This window comes from Orycteropus afer, unplaced genomic scaffold (assembly GCF_000298275.1).
Source record: "Orycteropus afer afer isolate SDZICR_OR568_19922 unplaced genomic scaffold, OryAfe1.0 scaffold00148, whole genome shotgun sequence".
Taxonomy (NCBI): Eukaryota; Metazoa; Chordata; class Mammalia; order Tubulidentata; family Orycteropodidae; genus Orycteropus; species Orycteropus afer.
The window spans coordinates 4,216,436-4,228,864 of record NW_006921735.1 but is presented as its reverse complement, the minus strand read 5'-3'; the positions used below and the strand labels follow the sequence as shown (position 1 = coordinate 4,228,864).

General features: G+C 33.7%; 1 protein-coding gene across 1 annotated transcript in view; it reads right to left on the bottom strand.

Moving 5' to 3' along the window:
- The window catches only part of LRP1B (LDL receptor related protein 1B), a 1,967,638-nt gene that overhangs the window by 102,410 nt on the left and 1,852,799 nt on the right, over positions 1-12,429 (bottom strand). The window contains exon 84 of the mRNA XM_007946050.1: positions 8,812-8,973. Within this exon, the coding sequence (XP_007944241.1) occupies positions 8,812-8,973 (162 nt within the window). The remainder of the gene's footprint in view (positions 1-8,811; positions 8,974-12,429) is intronic.

Sequence of the window (12,429 nt, the reverse complement as noted above, 5' to 3'; positions counted from 1 at the left end):
AATGCTGCCCCCTGATTTAACTGAAATCTGTAGTTGAAAAATTCTACCCTAATTGCAGTTCTTTGTGATATGTACGTAACTTAGATTCCAGCCTCTGAGAAGGTGCTATTAACCAGTTAAATAATGCACCATTCATTGCACAGTCATGCCCATCCCAAATTTTTTATTTCTGCCACTGTGTTCATTTCTATCCACTGTTTTTCAAGGAAAGCTTGCTCTCAAGTCATCACAATGTAGATTTTGATTTCTTAAAATCAATAGATAAATTGCAAATTATTTCATCAAATTTAATGTTATTACTATGGAGTTGGTCATGGACCCTCAGTTACTGCAGATCTAAAGAGTCAAATTTATCCACTTGACCTATGAATAAACCTTCTAATGATATTCTGATCCAAAAGACTTTTGATTTCTTAAGATGCTCGACACTTAATGAGTTTCTGATTCTTTTGAGCAACCTCCAATAAATATATATTTTCCTAATAGTTCATTTTCATATAATTAATCACCTAAATAGTAAAAAATGATTGCTTATATCTGGGAGCTTTTTTCTTTCTTTCTTTCTTTTTTCCCCTTAACTTTGCTCTTTTTACTGTTGGATTTTTTGTTGGAAAATTTTAAATTATTCATTTATTCAAATCAAATTTATGATATTTACATCATTGCCTTCATGAGAATGAAACAACAGAAAAATAAAATTGTGAATACATTGTTAACGATTTAGGCTAAAATCTGCTCTTATTTGGTAGGTTACATAGCCATAGGATAAATAACATATCGTTCCTCCTTTCTTTGGCCTTTTGCACCATGGGACCCAGAAGCCATGCATTTAAGATCTTAGGATTTTTTATTCTCTTTATTTTTATCACCTTGAATGCTAACTATGGCACACTGAATTTTTTTCTGTCTTGCCATTTTTACCAATAATCTAGATAAATATGAAATGTTTATATCAATATATAATCACCAAAAACTGTCTACCCTTCCCATACACTAGAGTAATAGTATCCTTTTGTAATGATGACATCTTCAGTAGCTAAACATGAAGGTTATTGTATCAATTATAAGATTGGAATCTTTTCAGGCCTTTTCTCTTTATAGCTATTAAAGATTCCTATTTCATGGCATATTTTTTCAAAACATGTCAGTAGACATACTGTATTTGATATAAATCATTGTTAAAAATTACTCTAAATTAACATTGGAATTAAATCTTTTAGCATGATATATTCAGAGATATTCAACTTGAAACATTTTTTTTTTGGTTTGAGATAAGCTACAAGTAAACTTTTTTATTTAATCTGTGACTCTGCCTGTGCGTGATTTATGTACTATATTGTTTCCAAACACTCATTTCTGTTTGCAGAGAATTATTTATGAATCTATGCAGGTTATTTAACACTAAGTACAGCAGAAGCATAATCAGTGATTCTATTCAAACAGAGCCTTGCATTATTTTATTTTGTTTGTTGAGGGCTCCCAACTGGGCACATTTAGTTTAATACCAATCACACTTCAGACAGCAATAACCATTACTTGTGTGACATATTATTTTTACCCTTTCAGTAAGTAGTTTTAATTGCCTTTCATATTACTTTATATATGCATTCTTCTCTAAATTGGAGAAAGAAGAGTACATAGTTGTCTATACTGTTAATATGGCATATTATATCAGAGGCAGATCAAACCATTCATATTGTTGTGATTGAGGGCTGAAGCAATCTATCTAGTGCATTATGAGATAAGGGTTGTCTCAAAATAAAGATCTGTGTAGCTGGCATGGAAACAAGTTGCTGCTATGCCTGTAAGCATAAGTAACCATTCAATAATCCATAATCACTAAAATTCCAAGTGAAAGTTACATCACATGAGACAAAAAATAATCAACAATAAACTTGGTAAACATGAGTTGGAATTTGAAACTTAGTATATAAATAAAAAGAACTTTGAATTTCAGTAAGATAAGGCAATAAAACACCATTTCTGATCTATAGTTGATCCTTTTTGGCAATATAACTCTAAATTTTAGCTTTTTTCTGAATTTTAATCTGAAAAGATACACCATTTGGTTTCTTTTCACCAAAATTTACATATGAAACATATCTTCAAACCATTCTTTCCCCAGTTTTAGAAAAATGAGTGATATTCACAAGTGTTCGATATATCAGCTGAATAAACTAATTTTCATAATTAGAAGACATATAGAGCACATATAGAGCATACTATCTGCTTGGAAAAATCCACCTCAGTTTCAAAAAAATTGTTCTTTTTATATATTTCCTTGAGATATAAATAAGCACATTTCTCAAAAACAGTTTTCTGCTTATTATTATGGCTTCTATATTTCATTTAAATGATGATGTAACATTATATTATAAATCTGATTTTAGTTATTCTAGTGTTACTGTAGAGTCAAAAATGTATCCATTACAAAATTTGTCTTCAAAAATATTTCTTCCTAACTCTGATAATTTCCTTTAAATCATCTTGTGAGGCAGGAAATTAGTTGATAAGACTTTTCTAGCTATGGTCTTTGTGACTCCCACCAGATGACTGGGTAGGACTAAGTAAATGTGAGGTGCTTGTTGCCCACCAAAGGGATTGGATAGCTTGATAATAGTGTAAATAATGCACATGGCACCTTATGTGAGAAGGACCATGTAAATAAGGCATATAGAACCTCTAAAGTGGAGATTGGTCAATTTTGCCATCTTACTAGGCTTAAAATGAGCCATTCCACAGGTAGAAAGGGTGATCTCACTATCATTAAGAAAGAATGTGAGCATTTGATGATAAATTAACATATCATTGCATATATCTCTGTGACTAGAACAGTGCACATAGTCAATGAATCTTAATTTCCTTGCCACCCTTCTCCCAGCAAAATCAAATAGAAACATAAAATGTAAATTTCAGAAGGCTTTCCCTTCTGGGTCTTTGCATATGCTGTTTCTTTCACTGTTTTCCCTCTTCACTTAAATAGCTTCTTTATTCCTTGTCTCAGCATAGATGTCACTTCCTTCAGGAAATCTTTCCTGTCCCTATAAACTGAACTCTGTGCATTTGTTGTGGGCTTTAGTATTCTCTGTGTTTCATTGCACTGCTTTATTATAACTTGTTTCCTTTTCTGAATCACACATTAGACTACAAGTTCTTTGAAGGCAGGCAATATCTCTGACACCCCTCTATACATAACACAGTGATGAGCCCATTGAAGACATCAACAAATGTCCACTGACTGAATGAATGAATGAATAAGGCTATTCAGAAGACAAATGGTAAAAATAATTCTATTACATTATCGCATATGATAGGCTTACATCTACAGTTCATAACTGTTTCATTAGTTACCTGATAGACTATGGTTCTAATACCAATTAGAATACATGATATCTTTGGATTACTGACAGTTACTCCTACCTCTATAAAGTTGTAACATTATTTAATATTTATACTTATTGGAAGCAGTGGGAATAAGCCATAATGGGCATACTTCTCATAAGCTGAATTTTAATTGAAATTAGAATGTGTCCCTATGCAGAGGGTTTTGGAAATATCAATAAGAGGACAAGTAAGTCACCGTTGAATTTGAATAACAAACAGTTGGATTTTTTTGTTTTGTTTTTAACAGATTAGAATGTTCCTTATTATGGATGGAATTGTGTTCCCAAAAAATATGTGTCACCTTGGCTGGGTCATGATCCTCAGTGGTTAGGTAGTTATGTAATGATGTAACTCAGCAGTTATGTAATGATGTAATAATCCCTCATGATGTGATCTTAGGTGATCAGCCAATCAATTGTAAGGGGAAAAGGGTGGTACACAAACCCTTACTCAGGTCACACCCTGATCTCCTTTAAGGGGATTTTCCCTGGGTATGACTTATATCATCTTTTATCTTATGAGAAATAAAAGGAGACAGATGAGAACAAGACAGAGAGGGACTTAAGTACCACCAAGAAAGAAGAGCCAGGGAGAAGAGTGTATCATTTGGACTCAGGATCTTTGTGCTGAGAACCTCCTAAGCCCAGGGAAAGACTGATGCCAAGATACATGGAGATCTCCAGGAAACGCCAGGCCCACAGATATTGAAGGGAGAGATGACAGAAAGGGAAAGTTTTCCTTGGAGCTGATATCCTGAATTCAGACATATAGTATCCTAAACTATGATATAATAAATTTTGTTAAAGCCAACCACTTGTGATATTTCTGTTGTAGCTGCTCTGGATAATTAAGATAATCTTTATGCCTGATATTCTTGACCTCATACTCAGCACCTAGGTTTAAATGCAAAATGTCATGCTTATTTATTTATTTGATTTATGCTAGGCATTGTTCCAGAATAGCATGTGATGTGGCTATATATGCTCTTGAACAATTTACTTAAGGAACACTTAGTTTTATTTATGTCATTGTTTATCTGAGACTCTCCTCTCTGGGCTGCTGCTGTTAAAATTAATTTGCATTTCAGACCTCAAGATTTTATGTTGGCATTAGAGTTGTGAAATGTTTTTACTCAGCACAACTAAGAACTGATGTTTTACTTCCCACAAATGGACCTTTAATTAGGCACTGTAATGAACCATTCTGTCATTCCTTCACTTATAGAGAGAAGATTTTTGTATATGCAAGATACAATTTTGACAGAACACCAAACCCACTGAACCCTGCCGACTCACATCTAATAGATCTTAAATTTATTACACATTTGTCAGCTGTTGTATTTATCATTTTAATGCCATGGTCTCCAGATTTATTATTCTGCCAGGGAACAGTATCACTGTAATCTGGAAATGTTTGTTGACATCTTGATCAACAACTCCTGGGGTCCAATTCTGACTATAATATTACTACTTTGGGACCTTGAGCAAGTTACTTAACCTCTGTCTAAGGATTAATTGGTTAATTTTAATAAGTGCTTTGCAGTAAAATGTGGGAAGTGCTATGACTGCTAATAGTGATAATAAAATTATAATGCAGTCTTTTATAAAGCATCAAGCTACCTCAGACTATGATTCCATTAAGTTGCCAATTAAAAGACAAGCTAACTGAAGTTATTCATGCTAAAAATCCAAATAGCTACAACAATGGTAAGATAGTATTATTTTTTTAGTTAAAAAAAAATCAAGAATAGTTATACTTCAATTAAAAAGAAAAGAAAGATAAAAGAAAACTGATTCTCTATGATGATGCACCATTTGGGAACCAAGAAATACAGAGGGCTTCATGAATAAATATTTGCTCTATATAAATTATTCACAAATATCATAAGGTTGAATATTCATTCAATGTAGCTATTATATATCAATTAATTTTTATTTTATTAAAATGTATCCAACATAATTTTATTCATTTATTCATCTGTATGAGTATTCATTTGTTCATTTATTTATTCAACAAATGTTTCCTCAAAGAGGTCCCTGTGTTCTATTAGAGATACACACAATTAGCAATAATACTAGATAGAAATTGATCAGAGCCAAAAGAATGACTTGAAAATTCCAAGAGTAATAGATTAGCTCATATCAAGAGATATGTGGACAATTTTAAATAGAAAGTAGTGGTTTAGACAGAAAGATAGGATTTGGTGTGAAGAGACATTCAAATTGGTATAAGGAGAAATTCAAAGAAAGTACATTCCAGATGAAGAAAATAGTATGAAAAAAATTGCAACGGCAGGGCAGTTAACATTTACATGGGGGAGGGTGAGCAATGAGGTTTGAATAGAATGAAAGCAACAAAAATAGTTATGGATAGTCATGGGAGTCTCATTACATAGTAATGTATTTGGTGCTGACCCTTGTTTCCATTGAAAATCTCAGGTTATAAGCATGCTGCAACAGAAATGAAAGAATCTCATGAATTAGTCAATGGAAATTTGTTGGGTTGCTGTGCTATGTAAAGAGGAGGGTGATGATAGAGCAAGAAGGAACAGAGCAATGAGTGAAGTCAATAACTGAATTGTATTTGTCAGATAAGTTTTGCTGGCCTATGATGCACATCATTTAAGAGCAAAGTTGAGCAAGCCATTTGATAAAGGGCATTTGCTTAGGGTAATGGCATCTATATATGCCAAGAAAAGGCTGGCTCAATATAAGGAGAATGAATACTTGTAAACACTAATTAGAAATGAAATTTGTCTCATTGCTGCAAGAGAAGTAGACTCACTGCAAAATTAGAGACAGATATTTGATAATATTCTTGTTCCACGTTAGTGCGCATAGCTTGATACTATGCTACTCTGTGTAGTTCCAATAATGTCTGGAGTCCTAGGTCATCTCTGTAAGGTACTCAATGATACAAAACCATGTAGTGACCACCCTGTTTAGTAACTTTTAAGGGTGTTGGCACTGGAAGTGGGTTGCTTGGGTTTGAATCTTGGCTTCCCCTCATGCTGTGTAATATTCAAGAGGCCATTTAAATATCTATTCTTCTGTGATCTCTTTAGTAAAATGAGAATAAAAGCAACACTTTTCCTTTAGTATAATTAAATAATAGAACTAATTTAAAAATAAATTGGTTATGAGTACCTGGAACACAGAAAGAACACAAATTACTTGGAAATGAAAAGTATTTTTTTTTTCCCTGTATGAATAAAAAGTACTACTATAGCTCTGGTAGCATAGTGCCTAAGGCACTTGACTGCTAACCAGAAGGCTGGCAGTTCAAACCCACCAGTCAGTCCTCAGAAGGAAGATGGGGCAATCTACTTCCGTAGTGATACTGCCTCGGAAACCCAAGGAGGGGTCACTATGAGTCAGGTCTGACTTGATGGAACATAACAACAACAACATAGCTCCTCTTTTAGAGTAGACTCTTAGGACATAGAGAGAACACATTGAAATTACATTGTCAAAATGGAAGCAAAAAAATGCTGATGTGGGTGGTATGGGTGGTGAGATCAGAGGTAGTGATAAGTATTCAGATTGTGAGTATATTTAACAATGTAAAATGAGAGTGATAGCAACATGTGAAAGAAAGAGAGAGGTGAGATGACTAAGATTTTTGGCCTAAACAGTAAGTGTTTTCCTTCACAGAAATGAGAAAGACTATGGTAGAAATACGTTTGGGTAGGAAAATCAGGCTAACTCAAGATGTCAAATAGGAAATTAGGTATAAAAAAATCTGGTTTTCAGGGGACAGGTTCTGTTGGAAATATACATTTATAATCATTAGTATTTGGACAGTTTGAAAAAACATGCAATTGGGTTAAATTATCTAGACAATGGGTCTCAACTTTGGTTGTGTATATGAAATATCTGGAAAGCTATAAATTCCATAAATGATATACCAGCCTAAAAGAATCAGAATTTTGGAAATGATGTTTGGGAAACTACATTTCATAAAATCTATTGAGGTGATTGTGATGTGTAACCTTGTACAAAAATCCTTGGTTCATGCAGTAAGTATTGTTTTATAGAAGAAAAGATATCTGAGGGCAGAGATGTTAGTTACTTCAGTGTTTACAAATCAGAGAGATAAGGGAGAACCAGAAAGAGACCCTGAGAAGAAGTATATAGTAAAACAAAAATTAAGGACTAGAGAGAATGGTTTCTCACTGCCAATGAAGACAAGTGATGAAAGTGTTTTAAGAAGTATTGAGTGATAAACTGCTGATAATAGAAGTAAAAATAAGAATTAAGAATTTACCAGTGGTTATGACAATATGCAAGGAGCTCTGGCGGCAGAGTGAATAAGGCATTTGGCTGCTACCTAGAAGGCCAGTTGTTCAAACCCACCAGTCACTCCAAGGAAGGAAGATAGAACAGTCTACTTCCATAAAGATTTACAGCCTCAGAAACCCAATGGAGATCACTATGAGTCAGATTCAAATTGATGTCAGTGAGTTTGTTTTTTATGACAATATGCAGGATACTAAAATAATAGAATTATCTTTAATAAAATATGTGTCAGTAGAATGTAAGAATAAAAACCTGACTGAATTCAGGTAAAAGGAAAATTGAAAGAGGGGTTATAGACTACAACAACTCTAGAGCAATGCTGTAGTCAAAATAAATAAATACAGGAGCAGAGAAATTAGGTTGTAGCTAGATGGAGATGTGGGAAAAAAGAGAAAATTTTTCTAAAAAGAAAAATGTATGGAGGAAAACATTTATGAGACTGGAGAGAAAGAGAACAATTGCAGGACATATGTCCATGAATGGCTAAGAGATATTTACTGCAAAGTAGAAAATGTAGTATTGGTCATCACATGGGGTTCTTAGCAACCAACAATAAGGAAAACAGAGTACATGTGTGCAGGAGAAAGTAACTAGTGAGGTTTGGTAATGAGAGCTTGTGGAAGTGTTCTTTGGATGAGTGTTATTTTTATCAATGAAATAGGAAGCAATTCCTCAGGTGAGAGTGAAGGTTTGAGGGAAAGAACAAAGTATGACATAGACAGGGTAAGAGAGTCAATGGATGAGTGAAATACACTACAAGTCATATATAGTATCCATTTGAGATTAGTAATAAAAATTCAAAGGATATCTGCCTGTATGTTTCTGTGTTTTTATATTGTTGTATTCAGCTATGAGACACCACTTGAGGATAGATGAACAATTGGATTTAGAAGTGGTTGTGATATCCTAAAAAAGTAGAATAGAAGTAAAACAGAGTGGAAGAGTTGAGAGTACACACAAGGGCATGATTATAACAATGGATCATGGAATCTGGGGAGGAAGAAATAAGAGAAAGATGAGGAATAATTTATAGAATCATTGGAGTTGTAGTTACAGAGGGAGTGGACCTGAAAAATAGGAGGTGGCTGAAATTTAGATAAAACTGGATTTAGATATTGCCCTCACTTACAGTACTGACATCTGTCTCCAGTATATTCAGGCTGGCAGAGGCAGTAAGGCTGGTTCCCAGCAGTCACACTGCAGGTTCCTCCATTTTGACAAAAATCCTCACAGACTGTTTTACCACAGTTTTGCCCAGTGAATCCTAATGCACAGCTGCAGGTGGGTCTTCCTATTGGAAAAGAAATGGTAATAAGAAAACAAATTAATACACTGAAACAATTCATATTAAAGAAAACATCACTGGATAAGAAGTTCACATCAGATAAAATAGTTGATTATTTTATGAGTAATTATACATATGCACACATATGTCTAGGGCTCATGTCATCCTTTTGTATTTATTTTTTCATGTACATTTTGTTGTCCAAATTATTTTTCACTCTATATGGGTTAATGCAGGCTCTATTGTCTATCAGAAAGTAAAATACAGGGGTCAATCATCATCTACCAACCATTGTTTAGTCTACATAACATATGACCTTAAACTTATTATAAGTCAATATTTTAATAAGTTTAAAGTGTATATGTCATCTCTGATTAGATTTATGAATATAAGTGGTTATTTTGTTTTATTTAAATGCACACTATTTTAGTACTCATGTGCTTACAGAGTCCTAGTGATCTTATTTTGGGATTGTATTCATGTTAATGGACTGTCACTTGGAGTCTCATAAATCATGAGGTGATTTAGAATTTCAGTGTGAACAGATCAAAATAGCAAATCTGACAAATATATTTGGATATGTTTCTCTGTTTGTTCTGTGGGAAAAAAAACACCACAGTGAAAAGTGAAGTGTTCTTTAAGGTGTTTTGAACATAACACAGTTAACTGTTACATCAGGAATAAGTCTTTATCATTGCTCCATCTTCCAAGGACTAAGTAGAAAATGGAGTAAGAAAAAAGATCTGTAGGAGAAAAGGGAAACAAAACAAAACAAAATGAAATGAAACTTCTGACTATCATTTGAATGGAAAAGAATGAAGTTTAGAGGCTTAAAAAATGTAAAGAGCAACATTAAAGAAATAAGAGAAATAAAGTTATATGTCTTAATTAACTAAGAGTTTGAAAATGTCTTTTAGTACACTAACATCAGAGAATGTCTACACCATCCCTTTGTATTTCTCACCTTTGTAGATAAGAAAGCATGATTAGAATGGTCAAAGAAATGCACAGTCTCACTGAGACTTGAAGCCTGCAAGTGACAGAAATATTCTCTACTGACAAACATAGATTCCTCATTGAAAGATAATTATTTTTATAAAGCATTATTATGTTAAGTGAATATAATCACTCCAGATGAAACCTACCTGTATTCTCACAAGATTGAGTACATGGAGGCCTACCATTAATTTTACTTTGAAATAGTTTTCAAATGTGTATGTTAGAAACTGCTGCTCTAAATGAAGACAGTAATAGATATTTTTGTTGTGAGTAGCATTGCTTTAAAAATTATCATTTCTAAAAGTTGTTAGCTTGGTGGCCCATAAATGCATATTAATAGATGGAGGGGAAAAAAAGCCAATCTCATATTTTCTATTGTAAGAAATGATTTAATACCATCTAGCAAAATATTTTTTTTTACAATGGTAATTATTTTTCTGTTTGTTGCTTACATAGAAGCAACATGTCCTTACTGGTACATGAATGGCTGAAAAATATAGACATACATATGAGAACAAAGAGTGATGGAAGATGAAGAGAAAAATAAAATTATTGTTGGAACACAGTTACTGAGAAAAATGAAAGCCAGAACACAAGAAGTAATGACTCTTCTTTAATTAGAGTCTGTGAATGACTTACAGAGAAACAGAATATACAGATAGCAATGCAAAATAGTGAAAGGTAAGATGGTGCCTAAGGCACTTGACTGCTAACTAGAAGGCTGGTGGTTCAAATCCACCAGCTACTCCTCAGAAGGAAGGTTGGGCAATCTATTTCCCTAGAGATACTGTCTTGGAAACCCAAAGAGGGGTTGCTATGAATTGATGGCACGTAACAACAACAACAACAAATGTGAAACTAGAGTCCCTTGGTGGTATTAATTGTTGACATGTTCAGCTGGTAACCTAAAGGTTGGAGGTTTGAGTCCACGCACAGTGCTTAAGGCATTTGACTGCTAACCAGAAGGCTGGTGGTTCAAACCCATCACCACTCCTCGGAAGGAAGACTGAGCAATCAGTTTCCATAGAGATTCTACCTTGGAAACCCAAGAGGGGTCACTGTGAATCCAATTAACTTGATGGCAGCCAGTTTGGTTTTTGGTTCAATAGACTCCTAGAAAGAAAGGCTTCATGATGAACTTACAATAAAATAGTCATTCAAAACCCTATGGAGTACAATTCTTCTCTGACATGCATGGGGTTGTCATGAACAGGAATTAACTTGATAGCTACAGGTACCAGTAAATGTGAAATTAAGTGCAGAAAATACAAGAGAAATCAATGTGTACTAGAAAAATTACAAAAAGTGTCACATAGAAGTAGGAATTAAACATTGGAGATTTATGTTTTTCTGTTACTTTCTGATATTTTTCCTTTTTTAAAAAAATTAGTATTAAAAAAAAAGTAAAATGGTAGAAGTTTGAAAGATATAAACACAAACTGCTGGAATTTCTTCCAACCCAGCCATTCAGAGAAATTATATCTTAGTTTCCTCTCATCTACAGCTCTTTTGAAACTAGGGTAGAGTGACCAGTTTCTCCTAGACAGCATATGCTTCACATCACTTAGATTCCAGTTGAGTAATTTTCAAAAAGCTTTTCATTCTCTCTCTTTGAAGAGAAGATTTCTTTTTGACAAGTAGAAATCTTCATATGCAGGGGAAAATTATATAACTTGAAACTGTGTGGTGATGCAGCAGATCTTTTGTTTGCTAATGGGAAATGAACCATCTGTTGCAGAATTTTTAAATGGGCTCCATCTAATATTTTCAAAGATCTCTCTGGACACTCCCTAACAAGTTGCATTGTGTTAATTTATAAGGACTTATTTGATAGCAGAATTTTCTTTTTCCATTTTAAAGGAAACAGTTTGATTATGAAACATATAGATTTATAGCAGCAGTGCATCCAGGGAGCTGGGAGCTGACAGCCTACATGGATGGTGCAATCAAAAAGAGCATTAACTGACCTGATTAGAAGGAAGAGGAGAGAAGTTGCCTGATTCTAATCACTCTAGTGTCTATAGCATCCTTAGCTCTAGCATTGAGAGTATGGGTTGGAAAACTGCCTAGATCTATCTGTTCCAATAAATGGCTTTGTGACTAATGGCAAATATCACCTCTCTGCTTGTTTCCTTGTGTGTAAAATGCGGATAATGATAATACCTACCTCATAGGGTTGTTGGGTAGAATCATGTAAAATAACTTCTATAAGGCATGCAAAGCATGTGTAACACTACTAGTCCATAAAAATAACTCAATTACATTTTAGCTCTTATTATTATTATTCCTACTAAAGAAGCCCACCACTTACAGGCATATTACACTCTGTAACTGTAACTACAAAAGCACTATAGCTTTTAATCAAATTGTTCTGAAAGTTTCATTAAATTACACATGATGTATTCATGATTTATGTAAGTTACAATTAAATTTGTATTTATTTTTCTGCCAGTGATAGAGTAG